Below are 20,562 nucleotides of genomic sequence, written 5' to 3'. Positions count from 1 at the left end.
GGAAATGGTAAAGGGAGGTGAAACTGTGTGGGGAAATAAAGTAGTCATAGTTGTTCATTTATATTTTACTACAGCAACAGAGTCTACAGCATCTATATGTTATGTTGATTAATTATTTTCCCTCATTTTTCACCACATGCTATTTTAACAATGCTACTGGTGAATTTTGACCTTATATCTTAAGAGGCAAGCAAAATTAATATCTTTTCATATTAGTTGAAAATATCTTTCAAATACTCTTGATATTTCTTGGACCTATGTGTTATTTAAAAGTATGCTTTTTAGTTTTTAAGCATTTGGGAGTTACCCAGCCATCTTTAAGTTTTTCATTTCTTATTAAATCCATTGTTATCCAACAGCATACCTTGTATAACTTTTTATTCCTCACATTCAGTTTTACTTTTTATAGAGTCTTTAAATTAAAATGTTGTCATAGAACTTCTTTTAATTCCATTGCGGTATAATAGCATACCTTCTATCACTGTAATTTTTCTCAAATTTAGGTTTACTTTTGTAACAGAGTCCTAAAAGGAAACATTGTCATAGAATTCATTAAATTCTGTTTTATGAGCCAGAATGCTGTCTCTTTTGGGACTGCTCTGTGTGGACTTGTGAAGTAGTCCATGGAGCTCACTTACATCCAGTTGCTGGTGGTGCTGATACTGAACTGCCTCCTGGATCAACTCAGTACTGATGGAAGAGTGCTGAAATCTGTGCCTTTAATAGTAGTTCATCTCCTCCTCCTCTGCAGATCTGCAGTTTGCCTTGTGCATTTAGACACTATTTTTCAATATGTACCTATGAAGGGGTGTTGTGTGTCATTTGAGAATGGGTACCTTTATCAGTATCCTTGTCTTCACCCCTGATTGTGGAAACTCTAACTTTGCATCCAGACAGGAAGAAATGTGGGGAGTTTGAACCTGATCACAGGGTCTGACTTCAGAACAGAGACTGGGACTCAAACATCACTATGGTACTGTGTTGCCAGATTCAGGTGGTCAGAGTTGGACTGAATTGTGCCACAAGACTGCAGCTGGTGCTGGAGTAGGCACCACATACTTGGTGTTAGGAGAAAAAAACCTTCCCACTGCTTTTGTTTGAGTTTTTATTAGAATAAAATTAGTGGATGTACTGCATTTCTTTAGCATGTAATGCAAACATTCATGCATATTTGATAAAAGTGTATATATATATATATATATATATATATATAGACAAATATAGAGAGATTGTGCTTTTACTTGACACAAATACACATATAACTTTTCCAAATATGCATACAAGTTCAGAAGTCATGGACTATAATTAATAAATAAATAAAACACAGGCACATTCACCCAACAGATTAAATAATATTTGAGTGGACCTGCTAATGCTCTGGCATAACATTGAAGAAGAAGCTACATTAACTTTGCCTTATTTTCTGTTTCAGAACAATTTTCACCATATTTAGGTCAGAATTAGCAAAAAGTGTATTAAATATTTTTTCATTTAAACAATCATAGAATGAGAACAATAATCATCAATGGAGAAGGTCATATGTTCTTTTAGGGAGCTTATAAGCATTTTATTTAGTTGTCCTATTAATTCTATAACATAAGAAATTTTATTATACACATTTGATAGAACAGGAACTTGAAGTTCATTTATAATGGTTATCCAGGACTGTAAAGTGGATAAGGAACAGAAACAGGATTAAATGCAAAACAAAAGAAAACAAAACAAAGAAACTAGTCAGGCAAAATTGTGAATAGTTTTTAGACTGTCAAAGCCCCAAAATCTAGTTTAGGATAGTGCCAAAATGCACATTTAAACAGTGAATTAAATCATAGTAGTCAGGCTGGAGGGGCCTTCGGCCTCCGGCGTAGGGAAATGGCGGCGGGGGTCAGGATGGAGGACGATTCCTTGGACATCATCCAAAGTATTGAAGATGACCCACTTCTGGATGCCCAGCTTCTCCCACATCACTCATTACAAGCTCATTTTAGACCCAGATTCCACCCTCTTCCTACAGTCATCATAGCAAATCTTCTTCTGTTTATCCATGTTGTGTTTGTTATCTTAGCGTTCTTGACAGGTGTGCTTTGTTCTTACCCTGACCCCAATGAGGACAAGTGCCCTGGAAACTACACCAACCCCCTGAAAGTTCAGACGGTCATTATCCTGGGAAAGGTCATCTTGTGGATGACCTTTGAACGCTACATTCGGTATCACCACAGCAAAGTGAGAAACCGCGGCTACAATCAGATCTACCACGCCACGAGGCATCTGAAGAGACTCGCCCTGATGACACACTCCACCGGCAACACGATGCTCCTCCTCCTACTGTGCATGCAGCATTCTTTCCCTGAGCCCAGCAGGTGGTACCTTGACCTCATTCTGGTCATCCTGGCCCTGGAACTGCTCTGTTCCCTGACCTGTCTGCTCATTTATGCAGTAAAAATTAGACAATTTAATAGAGCCAAACCACAACCTGATGTACTTGAAGAAGAAAAAATCTATGCTTACCACAGCAATATTACCTCGGAAACTGGATTCAGGACTATTTCAAGCCTAGAAGAAATTGTTGAAAAGCAAGGAGACATAATAGTATACCTGAAGCGACACAATGCCCTCTTGAGTAAGCAACTGTTGGCATTCACTTGCTCAGACCTAGCCTCTCAGCCAAGTAGAACATGAGAGGCTCGCAGGCTTGACTCTTGCTGAAGAGTCCAGAGCAACCTCAGACTGACTGATGACCTGCCACGCTGCCATGGGGAACCACAGCCTTTGCTGAATAACACTGCGTAGTGCGTGTTGGAAACTTGAACTTGGTTCTCACTTGTGTGACTGTTTAGTAGATGGGACTGGTGGATCATCTGAAAGGTACTTTGTAGAAGCCTGGTTAACTTGAGAAGAATGTCTGTTTTGTACATTTTTAAATAATTTAACTTCTTGGTTTTTCCTAGGATCAAAGGTATAGCTTAATCATCCCATGGCCCACAGTTTTTCTACATGATATTAGATCCCTATAATAGCTGGGGATATCGCTCAGCAGTAGGACATGTGCTTAGCACGCACAAACCCCTGGTTCAGTCCATAGCCAACCCCCCCAACTCCCCCTAAAAAAAGGCATGTAATAACATGGTTATTTGTAAAGAAAGACTGACATAATGGTTTGTTTCAAACAGGGGTTGATTGAATGTATTTCACCACTGAGCTATGTCCCCAATTTTCTTTCTTTCTTTCTTTCTTTCTTTCTTTCTTTCTTTCTTTTTTTTTAAATTTTGAGATAGGGTCTCATGAAGTTACGGAGGCTGACCTCAGATTTGGAATCCTCCTGCCTTAGCCTCTTAAGGCACTGGTATTACAGGTGTGCACCACACCCCACACATTCTTCCAAATCTTAAGCCGATGAGAGAAGTCATTATTTCTTGGGTTTAATGTTCTTTCCCTACAGAGCCTTGTCACGTGTTTTATATGCTTATGTGATACTGAATAACAACTGAGTTTGTGCAACCTTTGTCATCCCCTCAGGCAAGCTCTCTACCACTGGGCTGTACCCCAGCCCCTTGTAGCTTTCATAGAGAATTTCCTCCTATAGCACCAAGGCCTCACTAGGTGATCAACAATATAAAATCTACGTGGGTTTGTTCTTTCAGAACAAGATAGGAAAATTACCTGGACCAGTGTGAGCCCGACCAGCAATACCTGTTACCTTGGCAGTACCTTCCCTTCCATTGGCAAAAGCTGAAAAATTTAAAGAGTTTATGTCTTTCCATTTTTTTCCCTCTTCTTTGAGAAGCTACTATCATTTCTAAATTAATTATCCTTTCATTGGATCAGTAATTTCACTGTGGGAATGAAACCTTCTATGGTTTTAAGTCTATCTAAATAGAAAAAAGGCAGACTTGGATTATATGTAAAAATTGTGATGGAAATAAAATATATATACACATACTAAACATACCTAGTTGTTGAGATAAAAATGAAGTATATTTATGAGTAAATGGTATTATTTTTCCATTCTTCCTAGTGTACCCTTTAATTTATCAATTTGCTCTCAGCCCCTCTATAAGCTGCCTTAGAAAGATTTTATTTGTCATTAAAGGTTCAATTTGAGGGGAAGAGATATTTGTGATTATGCAGTGATTATGTGTGGCCAGTAGATGAATACTCTAACTTGAAAGCTGTACATAGCTTTATAGGAATGTGTTGGATGTACCAGATAGACAAGGAATGTGTTCATTTGATCTGCTGTTACTGATAGAGAGCAGATACTTGTTTCCTTTAGGTACAGCCATTGCTGGGGCATCTAAAATTTTTCTACTAAGATAAGCATGATTATGTGTCACCTGCAAGTAAATACAGTTGAATCCTCAAAATAGTGACATTCACAAACCGAAGCCAAATTGTATTTTTAAAATTTAGATTATAAATTCTCAGCTTGTGTGGTGGTGCATGCCTGTAATGCCAGCAGCTCAGGAGGCTGAGGCAGGAGGATCGCAAGTTCAAAGTCACTCTCAGCAACTTAGCACAGTTTGAGACCTTGTCTCAAAATGAAATATAAAAGGGAATGGGGGAAAAAAAAGAAAAAAAAAGGAATGGGGGTGTGGCTCAATGGTTAAAGCACCTCTGGGATCAATCCCCATACCAAAAAAAAATTTTTTTTTAGATTGTAAGTTCCCTCCCTTCTTCCTTTCCTTTCTTTATAGTAGGTCTCTCAAAGCTATTGTCTTCTCTGGAAAATTGTTCCTACATTCTGGAAGAGCCTACAGCCATTGCATTCAGTTGTTTTCCTTAAAACACCAGTGGTTTTGAACCAGGCATGGTGACACACACTGGTAATCCCAGAGACTCAGACAACTGAGGCAGGAGGATCTCAAGGCGAAGGCCAGACTGAGCAATTTAGTGAGATCCTTTCTCAAAATAAAAGGAAAGGCCTGGGGATGTAGCTCAGTGGTAAAGCACCCTGGGTTCAGTCCTCAGTACAGGATGGTGGGATGGTGTTCCCCACTGAACACATTCCCAGCCCTTTTTATTTTTTATTTTGGGGCAGAGTCTTACTGCCACCCTGGCGAGCTTTGAGCTTGTGATCCTTCTATGTCAGTCTCCTAAATTGCTTGGATTACAGATGCATGTCACTATGTCCAGCTCCCACCAGTGATTTTAAGGAAATAGTATTTATTTTAAAATGAAGTTTAGATATATTCAATATCTGAGATTTACTTGAAGAACATTGGTTTACAGGGAAAGGTATAATAAAGTCAGGGGTTTGATGTGATATCAACATTTTCTAAACCAAATAATGAACATTTCAAACAATAAATGAAAGTCTCAGTACTAGCAGAATAAAAAAATTAACAAAACTATTTAAATGTTAGGGATTCTAGTCATTGAACTCGTTCTGTGCTAGCATTGTGGAGACAAAAGTAAAAAACTGGCTTACAGCTTACATTCTAGGAAGGGAAATGATTTCCAGGCTCTGTACTAAATGCAGTAATGACAGTAAGCCCTGGATATAGGGGTGCAGAATCACAGGCCTGTAATCTCAGCTACTAGGGGTCTAAGGCAGGAGGATCACAAGTTGGAGGCCAGCCTCAGCAACTTTGTGACACCCTATTTCAAAATAAAAAGGCTGGGGATGTAGCTCAGTGGCAGAATACTCCTAGATTCAATCCCTGGTAAAAGGATTGAAAAAAAGACACTATAGAAGCACCAAGTTGGAGGATACACTGAAGTGGTAATTTTAGGAGTTCCTGGCAAATTAATCAGTAGAGAAACAAAGCAGATAGCTACAAAATACCACAAGCACATTGTGTAGAATTCATTGTATAGAACTTGAAAACAGTTCTCCAGATTTTGGAGGCCTTGACTGTATGCTGAGGAGCTTGCACTTTATTGTATTGACAATGGGATCCACTAAAAGATTTGTTTAGGAAATGATGTCACTTTTAGGAGGACCTGATAGTAGTTTGATTTAGAGGAAAGGTGGTAGCAAAAAGATATGACCCTAAACCAGGGCAGATATAAGAACATTTAATTATGAGTATATATGTGTATATGTAAATATAAAGATAGAATTAGATGTACATGTGTGATCCAAATGACAATAGCATCGTGTCATATTGTAAAGTTAAAAGCTCGTTATTTTTTAATGGAAACATTGAAAAATATAAAGAAAAACAATGATTTGAAATTCTAATACTAAGGATTTGTACCTGTTTGAACTACTGGTTTTCCCTACCCTAATCAGTTGTGGTTGTTATTAATCTGTAATCCCTGCCCATCAGATGGAATGTCATTGTTTTAAATTGTATGTCTTTGAATACTAATGAAACTTATAACTTTTACCAGATTAAAAATAAATAAATAAATAAAGCATAGTTTCTCAAGGTGCAATTATCAGGCCTTCAGAGTGACTTGGGTGCTTCTTCAGTTTTGAGAATCACAAATTTAAGTGATTTAAGTGCCAAAATTCTTCCACTCAGGTATGTCATGCTGGTTAAATAGTAAAGTTTCTTAAAATTACTAGCATTGCTTGCATTTCTGTGAAAAGTACAAATTACTCAATCAAAAACTGTTGGACCACGCCTGACCCCCACACCAAGGTTGGACGCCATTGCTGAGCCTGCCTGCCTGCCATGCTACTGCTGAGGGACACTGCACTTGCCTCTGCTGACTCAGTGCACCCTTGCTGGGACTCCCCAGCTTCTTTGGAGGCTGGTGCAGACATTTTGAATATTCCTGAGGGCATGGCCATATTGGAAGGGTGGTTCCCTTCCTGAGACACCTACAGGAGACTGGAGGCCCTTTGACAGGACTCAGGATTCAAGAAGAGGAGGTATTGAGAGACTCAGAACCAACTCAGAGCCACTGGGTGAGTCTCTCCCACTGGGTGAGGCTACCCAGACAGGGCAATAGTCCCAGAACACAGGGAACTTCATGGAGTAGAGTGGCCCAGTGACACTCCCCTGCTGGAGACATAAACCCAGTCAACCAGGAGCATTGCAGAGGAGGGCCACACAGTGAGAGGCTTCCACCCAGAGTGAGGGTCCCTGGCCCAGGCAGTAGATCCAGGCCCCAGGGAATGTCACAGAGGAGGGCTACCCAGCCCAGGCAGTAGTTCTGACCAAAGGGAACTTCTCAGAGGAGAGCTGACCAGCAAAACTTCCCCCCCAGGTGAGTCTTCCCTGCTGGGCAAGGATTTCCCACCAGGACAGTAGAACTAGAGACAGGCCCAGACCAGATGTGCCCCAGTCCACAGTCTAGACCCCCTTTGGCTGACCATAGGTCAACAAGTGGAGGCATCTCTGCCCACTGGCAGGGAATATACCCCACCTGAAGGCCACTAGGTGGGCCACTAGAGGGGCAGTTTCCTAGTGGAGCACCGCATTATCAAGTTCTTCCAAGACTTCATGCTATTGAAGGCTAAGAGGTGAGTTATTGGAAAGCTATGAGACAATATTAGTCAATAGAGGAAATCTGCAATATCTCAGAGTTTCACTAATAGAGGAGTAGATACCTGAGAAATATGAGAAAACAAGGGAAGAAAATGTCCCAAACAAACCTAGATGCTACATCAATAAAATCCAATGAGAGCAAGGCAGAAGAAATGTCAGAAAGGGAGTTCAAAATGTACATAATTAAAATGATCAGAGAAGCAAACGATGAGATGAAAGAGCAAATGCAGGCTTTGAATGATGGCACCACTCAACAGTTAAAAGAGCAAATGCGGGAAGCAAAAGACCATTTCAATAAAGAGAGATACTGAAAAAAAAAAAACAGACAGAAATCCTTGAAATGAAGGAAACAATAAACCAAATTAAGAACTCCATAGAAAGCACAACCATAGGAGAGAACACCTGGAAGACAGACCTCAGACATTGAAGAAAAAATATTTAACCTTGAAAACAAAGTTGACCAAACAGAGAAGATGGTAAGAAATCATGAACAGAATCTACAATAATTATGGGTTATCATGAAAAGACCAAATTTAAGAATTATTGGAATTGAAGAAGGCACAGAGAAACAAACCAAAGAAATGAACAATCTACTCAAAGAAATAATATCAGAAAATTTCCCAAATCTGAAGAATGAAATGGAAAATCAAGTACAAGAGGCTTATAGGACTCCAAATACACAAAATTACAACAGACCCATAACAAGGCACGTTATAATGAAAATACCTAACATACAAAATAAAGACAGAATTTTAAAGGCTGCAAGAGAAAAAAAATCAAATTACATTCAGGGGGAAACCAATACGGATATCAGCAGAGTTTTCAACCCAGACCCTAAAAGCTAGAAGGGCCTGGAACAACATTTTTCAAGCTCTGAAAGAAAACAGATGCCAACCAAGAATCTTATACCCAGCAAAACTTACCTTCAGATTTGAAAACAAAATAAAATCTTTCCATGGTAAACAAAGCTAAAAGAATTTACAAAAAGAAAGCCAGAACTACAGAACATTCTTGGCAAAATATTCCATGAGGAAGAGATGAAAAACAATGATATAAATCAGCAAAGGGAGGAACTATCTTAAAGGAATAGCCAAATAAAGGAGAAACCAAGTTGTATCAAAAAAAAACAAAAATTAGCCAAATGACCGGGAATACAAATTATATCTCAATAATAACCCTGAATGTTAATGGCCTGAACTCACCAATCAAAAGACATAGACTGGCAGATTGGATTAAAAAGAAAGATCCAACAATATACTGCCTGCAAGATACTCATCTCAAAGAAAGAGATACACACAGACTAAAGGTGAAAGGGCAGGAAAAAACATACCATACACATGGACTCAGCAAAAATGCCGGAGTATCCATCCTCATATCAGATAATGTGGACTTCAAGCCAAAGTTAGTCAGAAGGGATAAAGAAGGACATTTCATACTGCTTAAGGGAAGCATAAATCAGCAAGACATAACAATCATAAATATCTATGCCCCAAATAGTGGTTCATCAATGTTCATCAAACAAATCCTTCTCGATTCCAGAAATCAAATAGAACACAACACAATAATACTACGTGATTTTAACACACCTCTCTCACCACTGGACAGATTGTCTAAACAAAAATTGAATAAAGAAACCATAGATCTCAATAACACAATCAATAATTTAGACTTAACAGACATATATAGAATATAGCATCCAACCAAGAGCGAATACACTTTCTCCTCAGCAGCACATGGATCCTTCTCTAAAATAGATGATATTTTATGCCACAAAGCTGATGTTAGCAAATACAAGAAGATAGAGACACTACCTTGTATTCTATCAGATCATAATGGATTAAAATTAGAAATAAATGATAGAGTAGAAAATAGAAACTACTCCACAACCTGAAGATTAAATAATACACTATTGTATGATGAATGGATAACAGAAGACATCGGGAGGAAATAAAAAAATTCTTACAGGTAAATGAGAACAAAGATACACCATATCAAAATCTCTGACACACTATGAAAGCAGTACTTAGAGGAAAAGTTATTTCATGGAGCACATTCAATAAAAGAAGAAAAAAATCAACAAACAACCTAACACTACAGCTCAAAGCCCTAGAAAAAGAAGAACAGAGCAACACCAAAAGTAGTAGAAGACAAGAAATGGTTAAACTCAGAACTGAAATCAATGAAATTGCAACTAAAGAAACAATCAAAAAAATCAACAAAATAAATAGTTGGTTCTTTGAAAAAATAAACAAAATTGATAAACCTTTAGCCGCATTAACAAAGAGAAGACGAGAGAAAACCCAAATCACTAAAATTCGGAATGAACAAGGAAATATCACAACAGACACGACTGAAATACAAAACATAATTAGAAGCTATTTTGAAAATCTATACTCCAACAAAATAGAAAATCTTGAATACATTAACAGGTTTCTAGAGACATATGAATCACCTAAACTGAACTAGAAGGACATGCACAATTTAAATAGATCAATTTCAAGTAATAAAATAGAAGAAGTTATCAAAAGCCTACCAACAAAGAAAGTCCAGGACCAGATGGGTTCTCAGCCGAGTTCTACAAAACCTTTAAAGAAGAGCTCATTCCAATACTCCTCAAAGTATTCCATAAAATAGAAGAGGAGGGAACCCTTCCAAACTCATTCTACGAAGCCAATATCACCCTGATACCTAAACTAGACAGAGACACATCGAGGAAAGAAAATTTCAGACCAATATCCTTAATGAACATCAACCCAAAAATTCTTAACAAAATTTTAGCAAAACACATAAAAATATATATTAAAAAAATAGTGTACCACAATCAAGTGGGTTTCATCCCCGGGATGCAAGGTTGGTTCAACATCAGGAAATCAATAAATGTAATTCATCATATCAACAGACTTAAAGTCAAGAATCACATGATTATTTTGATAGATACAGATAAAGCATTTGATAAAATACAGCACCCCTTCATGCTCAAAACACTAGAAAAAAGAGGAATAGTGGGAACATTCCTTAACATTGTAAAGGCTATCTATGCTAAGCCCATGGCCAATATCATTCTAAATGGTGAAAAACTGGAACAAGGCAGGGATGCCCTCTTTCACCACTTCTATTCAACATCATCCTTGAAATTCTAGCCAGAGTAATTAGACAGACTAAAGAAATTAAAGGGATACGATAGGAAAAGAAGAACTCAAACTGTCCCTATTTGCTGATGACATGATTATATATTTAGAGGAACCGGGAAATTCTGCCAGAAAACTTTTAGATCTCATAAGTGAATTCAGTAAAGTAGCAGGATATAAGATCAATGCTCATAAATCTATTGAATTTCTATACATAAGTGATGAATCCTCAGAAAGATAAGTTAGGAAAACTACCCCATTCACAATAGCCTCAAAAAAAAATAAAATAGTTGGGAATCAATCTAACAAAAGAGGTGAAAGACCTATACAATGAGAACTACAGAACACTAAAGAAAGAAAGCTTTCTCTCAACAAAGGAAACTATCAGCAATGTGAAGACAGAGCCTACAGAGTGGGAGAAAATCTTTGCCACTCATACTTCAGATAGAGCGCTAATTTCCAGAAAATATAAAGAACTCAAAAACTCTACACCAAGAATACAAATAATCCAATCAACGAATGGGCTAAGGAAATGAACAGACACTTCACAGAAGAAGATCTACAAGCAATCAACAGATATGTGAAAAAATGTTCAACATCTCTAGTAATAAGAGAAATGCAAATCAAAACTGCCCTAAGATTCCATCTCTCCCCAATTAGAATGGCAATTTTCAAGAATACAAGCAACAGTAGGTGTTGGCAAGGATGTGGGGGAAAAGATACACTCATACATTGCTGGTGGGGTTGCAAATTAGTGCAGCCACTCTGTAAAGCAGTTTGGAGATTCCTTAGAAAACTTGGAATGGAACCACCATTTGACCCAGCTATCCCACTCCTTGGCCTATACCCAAAGAATTTAAAATTAGCATACTACAGTGATGCAGCCACATCAATGTTCATAACTGCTTATTTCACAATAGCCAGATTGTGGAATCAAACTAGATGCCCTTCAAAAGATGAATGGATAAAGAAACTTTGTATATATACAAAGGAATATTACTCAGCCATAAAGAAGAATAAAATTATGACATTTGCAAGCAAATGGATGAAATTGGAGAATATAATGCTAAGTGAGATAAGCCAATTCCTAAAAACCAAAGGACAAATGATCTTGCTGATAAGTGAATGATGATACATAATGGGGGGTGGGAGGGAGGCAGGAAGGGAGGAAGGAGAGACTCTATAGAGGGAAAAGAGAAGTGGGAGGGGTGAGGGGAGGGAAAATAACAGAATGAATCAAACACCATTACCCTATGTAAATGTATGATTACACAAATGGTATGCCTCTACTTCATGTACAAACAGAGAAACAAGTTTTACCCCATTTGTTTACAATAAAAAAAGGAAAAAAAAGAATTGACACATTCTGGGGCTATGAAAAATGGTGGAATGAGACAGACATCATTACCCTATGTGCATACATGATTACACAAATGGTATGAGTCTACATCATGCACAACCATAGAAACTAAAAGATGTCCCCATTTGTGTACAATGAATCAAAATGCAGTCTGTAAAAATAAAATAAATAATTTTAAAAAAGGAAAAAAACAACTATCAACATAGAAATGTGTGTTTGACAAACCATTTTTCAATGGTTATTTCAATAAATGTTTCAAAGAAAACAAAAAAAAGCTGTTTGTTAGATTAAATAAAATGCATGTAAAATACTCAGCATATTGGTTAGCATTTAGAGATGCCAAGTGAATAAAATCCACCTGTATTGTCATCATACAATTGCAAAAGCTTAATCTCTTTTCTTCATGCAGTTATGTCATGCTAGTTGAGCCCAGTGATCATCACTGAGAAGATGCCAGCTTTGCCTGGCACAATTCATGGTATTTGCTGTTCTTAACAGGTACCTCTTCACCTTCCCTTCCACTTTAGCCTGGAGTAAATCCAGGGAGCTCATTACTGCCTCACATTCCTTTACCCTGTCCCTAAAGGTGATTTGCCTTCAAAGTGGCAGTACTCTTGGGAAGGTGTACCTAGGTGGAGGAAAGTTTCAGGGGACACCTGGGATTCCTAATGAAAGTGGCATGATGCCAGAAACCCAGGTGAGAGTCCACAATGATGATTAAGGCAGATGTTTGCAGTCACCTGTCAGAGAATACACCACAACATATATGTGACCCATCAAGTACGATCCTCTGCTGTGAAGGTGAGTGTGATTTGGTTGATATTTACTTTCCTAGTATTTTAGGAAGTCATTCCAAATGATTCATATACTTATGTGTCTGGTGGTATTTTACACATGAATTTTGAATTGCAAAGTAAACTTTGTAAAGCTTCATCCACAAATGATGGTAAATAAGTCCCCTAACTGTTCACATAATGTTTTGAAAATGTAAGATGCAGTTTATGTCCACCCAGACCCATCAAGAAAATCTTGAAAGAGCCATCAGGTAGGTCAAATGATAAAGCTCCTGTTAGTGAATTTTTTCACAGAATCATGTGGCTGCTTCTAGATGGAGAATTTTATTTATTTATTTTTATTTTTTGTGGATCTAAATTGTTGAATGTAATGCCAATATCTAGAACAATGATCTGAGTTTTCATGTGTGAAAAGGGAGATGAATCAGTTTACCTACCAGCATTAGAAAGAACATGTTCTTGAGGTAAACAGACACAAAATTCCTCATGTCATTTATAAATAATGAACCTAACATGGATAATTTTAAAAAACAAGGGCAAGATATACTGTTAATTTTGAAACAATAGAAGAGTCTCTCTTTTTTGGGGGCGATTACTAAAGATTGAACCCAAGCTTACCATTGAACTTCATGCCCAGTCTATCATATTTTTTATTTTAATTTTGAAACAGGGTCTTGCTAAGTTGCTCAGGACCTTGCTTAGTTGCTGAGGCTGGCCTCCAACTTGTGATCCTCCTGCTACAGCCTCCCATGTCTCTGATTACAGGCATGTGCCACCACAGCCAGCTCCCTTTCTTTCTATAAAGGGTGCATACCTGGATGATTAAGAAGGATCTATTCCCTATTCCTGGAGGTGAAAATTCCCCTCACTTTTAAGCTATATACATACAACTGAAAATAAATTTAGTCCACAAACAGACCTAAAAAGGAATTATGCATTAGCATCTGTTAACATTCTCATAATTTTCAGAGTTACCTTTGCCTTTTAATTAGGGAATACTGGCTTCAATTAGCAAGTAAATGCAGCCATTTATTCATAATGTCAAAAAATCCTTTATTTAAAAAATGCTTTGAAAAAAGTATAGTGAAGATTACCATTCATCAATTGAAGTACTTCTAGGTTGGTTCCACAATCTGGCTATGGTGAATTGAGCAGCAATGAACAATGATGTGGCTGTATCTCTGTAGTATGCTGATTTTAAGTCCTTTGGGTATGCCTTTACTCCATGTACAAACAGAGAAACAACATGTATCCCATTTGTTTACAATAAAAAAAAGATTTACCAATCTTCAGTGGTTTAATGTAATGAAAGAAATTAACACATTCAAAATCATTTTCTATTAAGTTATCTGACTGCTGTAGCATGCCATAAAGCATAATTTATTAGGATATTATACATCATAATTTTCCACAGCATAGGAGAATGAAGATTTATTTACTTGTTATAATTTCTCCTTAAGAGCCATAGTTCAGATTAAAGATATTTTATTTAGACACAGATCTGTGTACATGTCTATATTAAGTATGTTTCTCTTTTCCTCTTTATTTCTCTCACATACACTCTACTTTTCTCTATTTCTTTACTTCTACCTCTAAGAGTATTTATTCTGAAAAAGTCTAACCATTTTTAATGAGAAGTTTATTCTTTTCAAATCTTAGAATTTCAGCTTCATGTTACAATAGCATTTGGTTGACTTATCAAACTGACATTTTCTTCTGTGACTTTCAACCTTCTGAACCAGTAGGGAAAATGGTAACATGATCTAAACTAAAAACTAAAATAAAAACTAAAAAATTTGTGTGAATATACAAAATGCCTTGGGAAATTAATTCTAAATTCCCCTGTACATTAAACATTTAATTCATTGAATGATATGTCTGGAAGATTTATAATTCAATACATAAGAAATAAAATTTAAGTAACTTGCTCTCTGAAGTATAAAATGATGGTGACAATATTTTTTAAACTATGATTTTAGGTTAATTTTAGCATACATTCTGCCCAGAAAGAAAATATTATTCCTAAAATCATCTCATATCCCACCAGCAACACCCTGTTGATCATGGAAAGCTGCCTAGGCAGCAACACCCCAAGTCTGGTGATCCTCTAGCTGTAAATTCTGCAGCCACAGGACCACTGTGTCATGGTTTAAAGTTGTAGGGAAGGCTTTGCAGCCCAGGAGTCAGCAGACAGCAGTAATCCTACGGGAAAGCCTTAGCTAGCACACAAAGCAAGAGACCGCACACACTGACAAGGACCTGCAAGTCAACCTGATTGCAAAGACCTGGGTCCACAAAATCTCTGCCTGTTTTGCCCAATTTTTGCCTACAGGACTCATTTCCCTGACATCCAATGCTTGAGCTAGCCCTCTAGAGATACAGTTCCTCCTGTTTGTTCTGTCTACTCTCATCTGAATGCTTCTGTGGTGGATGTGGTACTGCCTTCTGTGGGTCCTAACTTTCACACCATCAGAGTACTAACAAAATCAGACCCCCCGAGAGCAAAGAGCACCACCACTCTTTCTGTGTGTGCAGTAATCAATGACCAGACAATGTCTACAGAATGGGCTCAGATATCTTCATGACCTTAAAGCTTCAAAGGAAATTGGTCTGAGTTGTCCTTGCCAGAGAGAGGTCTAATATTCTGTGGAGGAAAAAGCAGTGCATTTGTGCATTTTTCTTCTGATAAAGAGAGGGTTGGCTCCTTAGAGCTCTGTACTCTTTTGGTCTTTATGAGTTTACAAGTTTTGTTTTCAGTAGGGAATTAAAAATTTTTAAACACTCAAAACATATTTCTTATGCTCAATGTGTAACAACTTTACACCTGCAAACCCTTCCAAATGAAAGTGTGCTAATTTTTGTGGACATTTTAAGTTTGACTGTATCTCCAAAGAAAGTGAATCTATTCATTCAATTTTAAAATCAGGTACTGGGATGTCTTTAGTTTTATTTTTTGTACACATTTGCTGTGGCTAATTGTTGTCTTTTGTGTATCCATATACATTATAGGATAGTTTTTCTACCAGGTTATCCTTGGTATTTGAACAGGAACTGCATTGAATCTATAGGCCACTTTGGATAGTATGGACATTTTAACAATATTATTTCTTCCAGCCTAAAACCATGGGGACTCTTTCCTTTGTTTGTTTGTTTGGTTCCTCAATTTCTTTTATATGTGTTTCATCATTTTCAGTGTAGATGTCTTTCCCTTACTTGATTAAATATATTTCCAGCTGTTTCTTTTTTCATAGCTATTCTGAACAGGGCTGCTGTCACTACTTTACATCAAATCTAACATTGATGTGCAGGAAAGGTAATGATCTTTGTATAGTGACACTGTAGCCTGCTACTTTACTGAAATCTTTTACCAGCTCTAAGAAGTAGTGACAAATATGAATTTAGGTATTTAAAACCATGTGGGATTTTTCTTTTTAAATCTATTTGATTCTTTGTGACCCGTAGTGACTCCATAGAAATGGAACTGTTTGGAACCTGTTTCCTTATCCCATCATTCGTCCTCCTCAATACAGTCCTCACTATCAGATGGAACATTGATCAACATCACAACTGCTCAGTCCACTGCCTATCTAGGTCTGCAGTATTTCATGCAGCACCACACTGTGTCGGGCAGATCACAAGCCCAAATCTACCTTGGGAAGAATGTTACATCTCACAGAAGGGGTGATCTGCAAACATTGGAGGTTTTAGAGCAGGAGGGAATAAATGAGTATATCTGAGTCTTAAATATGAGGGAAATAAAAGTCACCTAATGGAGGAAGAAAGCACCTATCAATTACTTGAGATATTAAAAGTGTTCAAAAATAGAATTTCCTTTTTTAAATTTGTATTCCTCTCTTTGGTCCTTGGAATGCTCAGTAAAACAAATATTATTTCTTGTTTATATTTAAGAGGAGTCTAATTTTAAATTACGTAGTTTTCCTAGAGTTGAATATAAATCACATATGACACAAATATATCTAAATGGCAGACTTCTAAGCGTTTCCTCAACTGACTCATTTTGGTTTCTGCATACACAGCAAAAACTAAAAACTAGAGGTACAAGTAATATAAAAATACAAATATTAAGTCTTTAGCACTATATAATACTTAACAACTTTTGACATTGTGAACTGTTTTGGCATTAATATCTTATGTGAAGTACACATATAACCTCAGTGAAGAGGTTAAAATTTCAGCTAAGAAGAAGTGGAATGACCAGCCAAGAAAAGCAAGCACAGCTAGAGGTAGGACTTTACATCAGAACAGTGGATTTCAGACCAGATCAGGTGCAGAAGCTGTGCTACACACCGAGACTTTTGGGTGATAAAAGCACTCACTTATCTGTTTTCCCACAGGATACAATGGTCGAAACTATGGAGAAGAGAAACACCACCTCTGACTTCATTCTCCTAGGACTCTTTGAGCACACAAGACTACATCTTTTTCTCTTCACAGTGGTGATGGCAATAGCCATCACTTCACTCGTGGGCAATGCCCTCATGATTCTCCTGATTCAACAGGATCTCCGGCTCCACACACCCATGTACTTCTTCCTGAGCCAACTGTCCCTCATGGACATAATGATGGTTTCCACCACTGTGCCTAAAATGGCTGCTGACTACCTGACTGGAATCAAGTCCATCTCCCCTGCTGGCTGTGGTTTGCAGATCTTCTTTATTCCAACTCTGGGTGGTGGAGAGTGCTTCCTCTTAGCAGCCATGTCCTATGACCGCTATGTGGCTGTATGCCACCCACTGCACTATCCCATGCTCATGAACTGGCCACTGTGTCTGAGGATGACCATGGGGTCCTGGTTCCTTGGAGCAGCTGATGGGCTGATGCAGGCCATTGTTGCCCTGAGCTTCCCATTTTGCAGTGGGCGTGAGATAGACCATTTCTTCTGTGAGGCCCCCACACTGCTGCGTTTGGCTTGTGCTGACACATCTGTCTTTGAGGATGTCATGTACATCTGCTGTGTGTTGATGCTTCTTGTGCCCATCTGCCTCATCCTGACATCCTACAGTCTCATCCTGGTTGCTGTCCTCCACATGCGCTCCACAGAAGCCCGCAAGAAGGCATTTGCCACCTGCTCCTCACACTTGGCTGTTGTGGGGCTCTTTTATGGAGCTGCCATTTTTATCTACATGAGACCCAAATCCTACAGATCAGCTAACCATGATAAGGTGCTGTCAGCCTTCTACACCATCTTCACCCCAATGCTGAATCCTGTCATCTACAGCCTAAGGAACAGCGAGGTCAAGGGAAGCTTGAAAATGTGGCTGGGAAAATGTGCAAATATTAAACACCACCAACCTTAGTCCTACTGTTCAAGATATGTCTGTGTTCCTGAATTTATTGACATTTCATATATATTCACTACTTATTAATGAATAAAGAGAAAGTTAAGTTTATATATCAGCATCACAAGTAGTTAATGATTGCATCAATTGCATTGACATATATCATTTTTGAGAATGTGTTGTTTGCTAAACTCCATGTGAAGCAATGTTATATCCTACAACAGTCTCAAATGTAAGTGCTATTGACACCACCCCTTGCCTTCTAGATGAAGAAACAAAGAAAAGGAAAATTAAATATTATTCCCAATGTAACATAAAAGTATTAAATTATGCCTTCAGAGTTTGTTCCCTAACCCAGTATATATATTTCTGTCCATTATTTTATTCTCCATTTTTACTATCTCTGTGAATATGCAGAAACTACTTATGGGAACTCCAAAAAGACAAATAAGAACATTATTCTTTTTTTTTTTTTTCATGTATCCTTTTATTAGATGAAAATTATTCTATCTAACAAAATAGTCATTTCTCAAGTCACACTGTCTTAAAAAAAGTAACATACATCTCAGATAAATATTAATAACAGCAGTTTTTGACATTAGTCCTCAAAAGGGGCAATAAAAGATTTGGTTTCTATATAATCACAAGACTGATTAAACCATAAAAACCATCTCTTACATAAGAATCCTTTAGGTTTCACATATTGCATATATCACTTTGTTTTTAAAGATTATTTTATCAAATTCAAACACATTTTTAAAATTCAGACATATAGTTTTAAAAATAAATCAATTCTTTGCTTTTGAGATGATTACAATCTAAATTCTATTAAAGTTAAATGGTAAAGGCAACTGTAATGAATACCTGAGGAAGATTATGAAAGCATTCCTCCTTAAGAACTAACAAAATTATTAGAAATAATTTCTGATAGTCATCCCTTGGTATGCATGTGGGATTCACTGCAGGACCCCCAGTGGATAACAAATCTGTAAATGCTAGAGTCCCTATTATAAAAAGGTATATAGTATTTGCATACAACCTACACACTTCCTCCTGTATATTTTAAATCATTTCTATATTATTTATAATATATAATACAATGTAAATAGTATGTCAATAATTGGTAGATTATATTATTTAGGGAATAATAACAAGAAAAAATTATGTTTACTATAGATGTAACATTTTCCCCCTGAATATTTTTTATCAGCAGCTGGTTAAACCTGCAGATGTGAAACCCAAGGATACACAGGAATATTCAGATAATTATAAACTAATAAGCCATTATGAAAAGATACTTCAACAGTTTTTGGCATTGAGAATAATTTTTCACAATGAAGACAGAATCTGTTTAATTTTACTGTGAAATCTGACTGCTACTTTCTGGTTGGAGGAAGGTGTTGGGGAATCACAACAAAGCAGAGATAAAGTATGAATTATCTATGTCTGCAGTGGGAACAAGGTAGTAAAAGTGGTGTTATCCCTATTGGGAGTTTGTTGATCATATTTTCATAGACAGTCCCATAATGTCGACTATTTCATAAAGTTCAATGTTTTTGTTATGGAGGCTTCAAAGACATAAGAAATGGAGAAATTTCCCTGTAGCAGATAGTTCTCAAAAAAATCCTTAATATGATATGTTATAAAAGATTATTAGGTATGATAAAACTTACTTTTATAATACTAAATAGTGGTTAACTGGATATGAGGGAAAAAATGAACAGGTTACATTGGTATGATTATCCCTCTGAAGATGTTGGTTGTATCAAAATATCATTATAATTTCCCCAGAGAATCTAATTTTCTTTTTTTTTTATTTTTTTTTTTTTACGTTTACATAGGGTAATGATTTTTATTTTATTTTTCCCCTCCCCCCCACCCCTCCCACCCCTCCCACCCCTCCCACCCCTCTTTTCCCTCTACACAGTCCTTCTTTCCTTCATTCTTACTGCTCTCCTTAGCCTAACTCTAAACCTAACCCTAAACCTAATGCTAGCCCGTCCCACCCCCCATTATATGTCCTCATCCGCTTATCAGCGAGATCATTCGTCCTTTAGTTTTTTGAGATTGGCTTATCTCACTTAGCATGATATTCTCCAATTTCGACCATTTGCCTACAAATGCCAAAATTTTATCATTCTTCATTGCGGAGTAATATTCCATTGTATAAATATGCCACAGTTTCTTTATCCATTCATCAACTGAAGGGCATCTAGGTTGGTTCCACAATCTGGCTATGGTGAATTGAGCAGCAATGAACATTGATGTGGCTGTATCTCTGTAGTATGCTGATTTTAAGTCCTTTGGGTATAGGCCAAGGAGTGGGATAGCTGGGTCAAATGGTGTTTCCATTCCAAGCTTTCTGAGGAATCTCCACACTGCTTTCCAGAGTGGCTGCACTAATTTGCAACCCCACCAGCAATGTATGAGTGTTCCTTTTTCACCACATCCTCGCCAACACCTATTGTTGCTTGTATGCTTGATAATCGCCATTCTAATTGGGGTGAGATGGAATCTTAGGGTAGTTTTGATTTGCAT

General features: G+C 37.3%; 2 protein-coding genes across 2 annotated transcripts; both read left to right on the top strand.

Moving 5' to 3' along the window:
* Positions 1-1,872: 1,872 nt before the first annotated feature.
* LOC124991913 (transmembrane protein 192-like) lies at positions 1,873-2,679 on the top strand. The gene has a single exon (XM_047562798.1). The coding sequence runs from the start codon at positions 1,873-1,875 to the stop codon at positions 2,677-2,679; it is 807 nt and encodes a 268-aa protein (XP_047418754.1).
* A 14,418-nt stretch (positions 2,680-17,097) lies between these two features.
* LOC124991589 (olfactory receptor 2T33-like) lies at positions 17,098-18,042 on the top strand. Its single transcript, XM_047562267.1, has one exon. It carries the CDS (start codon positions 17,098-17,100, stop codon positions 18,040-18,042), a length of 945 nt encoding a protein of 314 aa, XP_047418223.1.
* Positions 18,043-20,562: the final 2,520 nt, after the last annotated feature.

Source organism: Sciurus carolinensis, chromosome 8 (assembly GCF_902686445.1).
Source record: "Sciurus carolinensis chromosome 8, mSciCar1.2, whole genome shotgun sequence".
In the NCBI taxonomy this organism is placed as follows: Eukaryota; Metazoa; Chordata; class Mammalia; order Rodentia; family Sciuridae; genus Sciurus; species Sciurus carolinensis.
The sequence above is the reverse complement of the archived record's forward strand: the minus strand, read 5'-3'. Positions and strand labels throughout refer to the sequence as shown.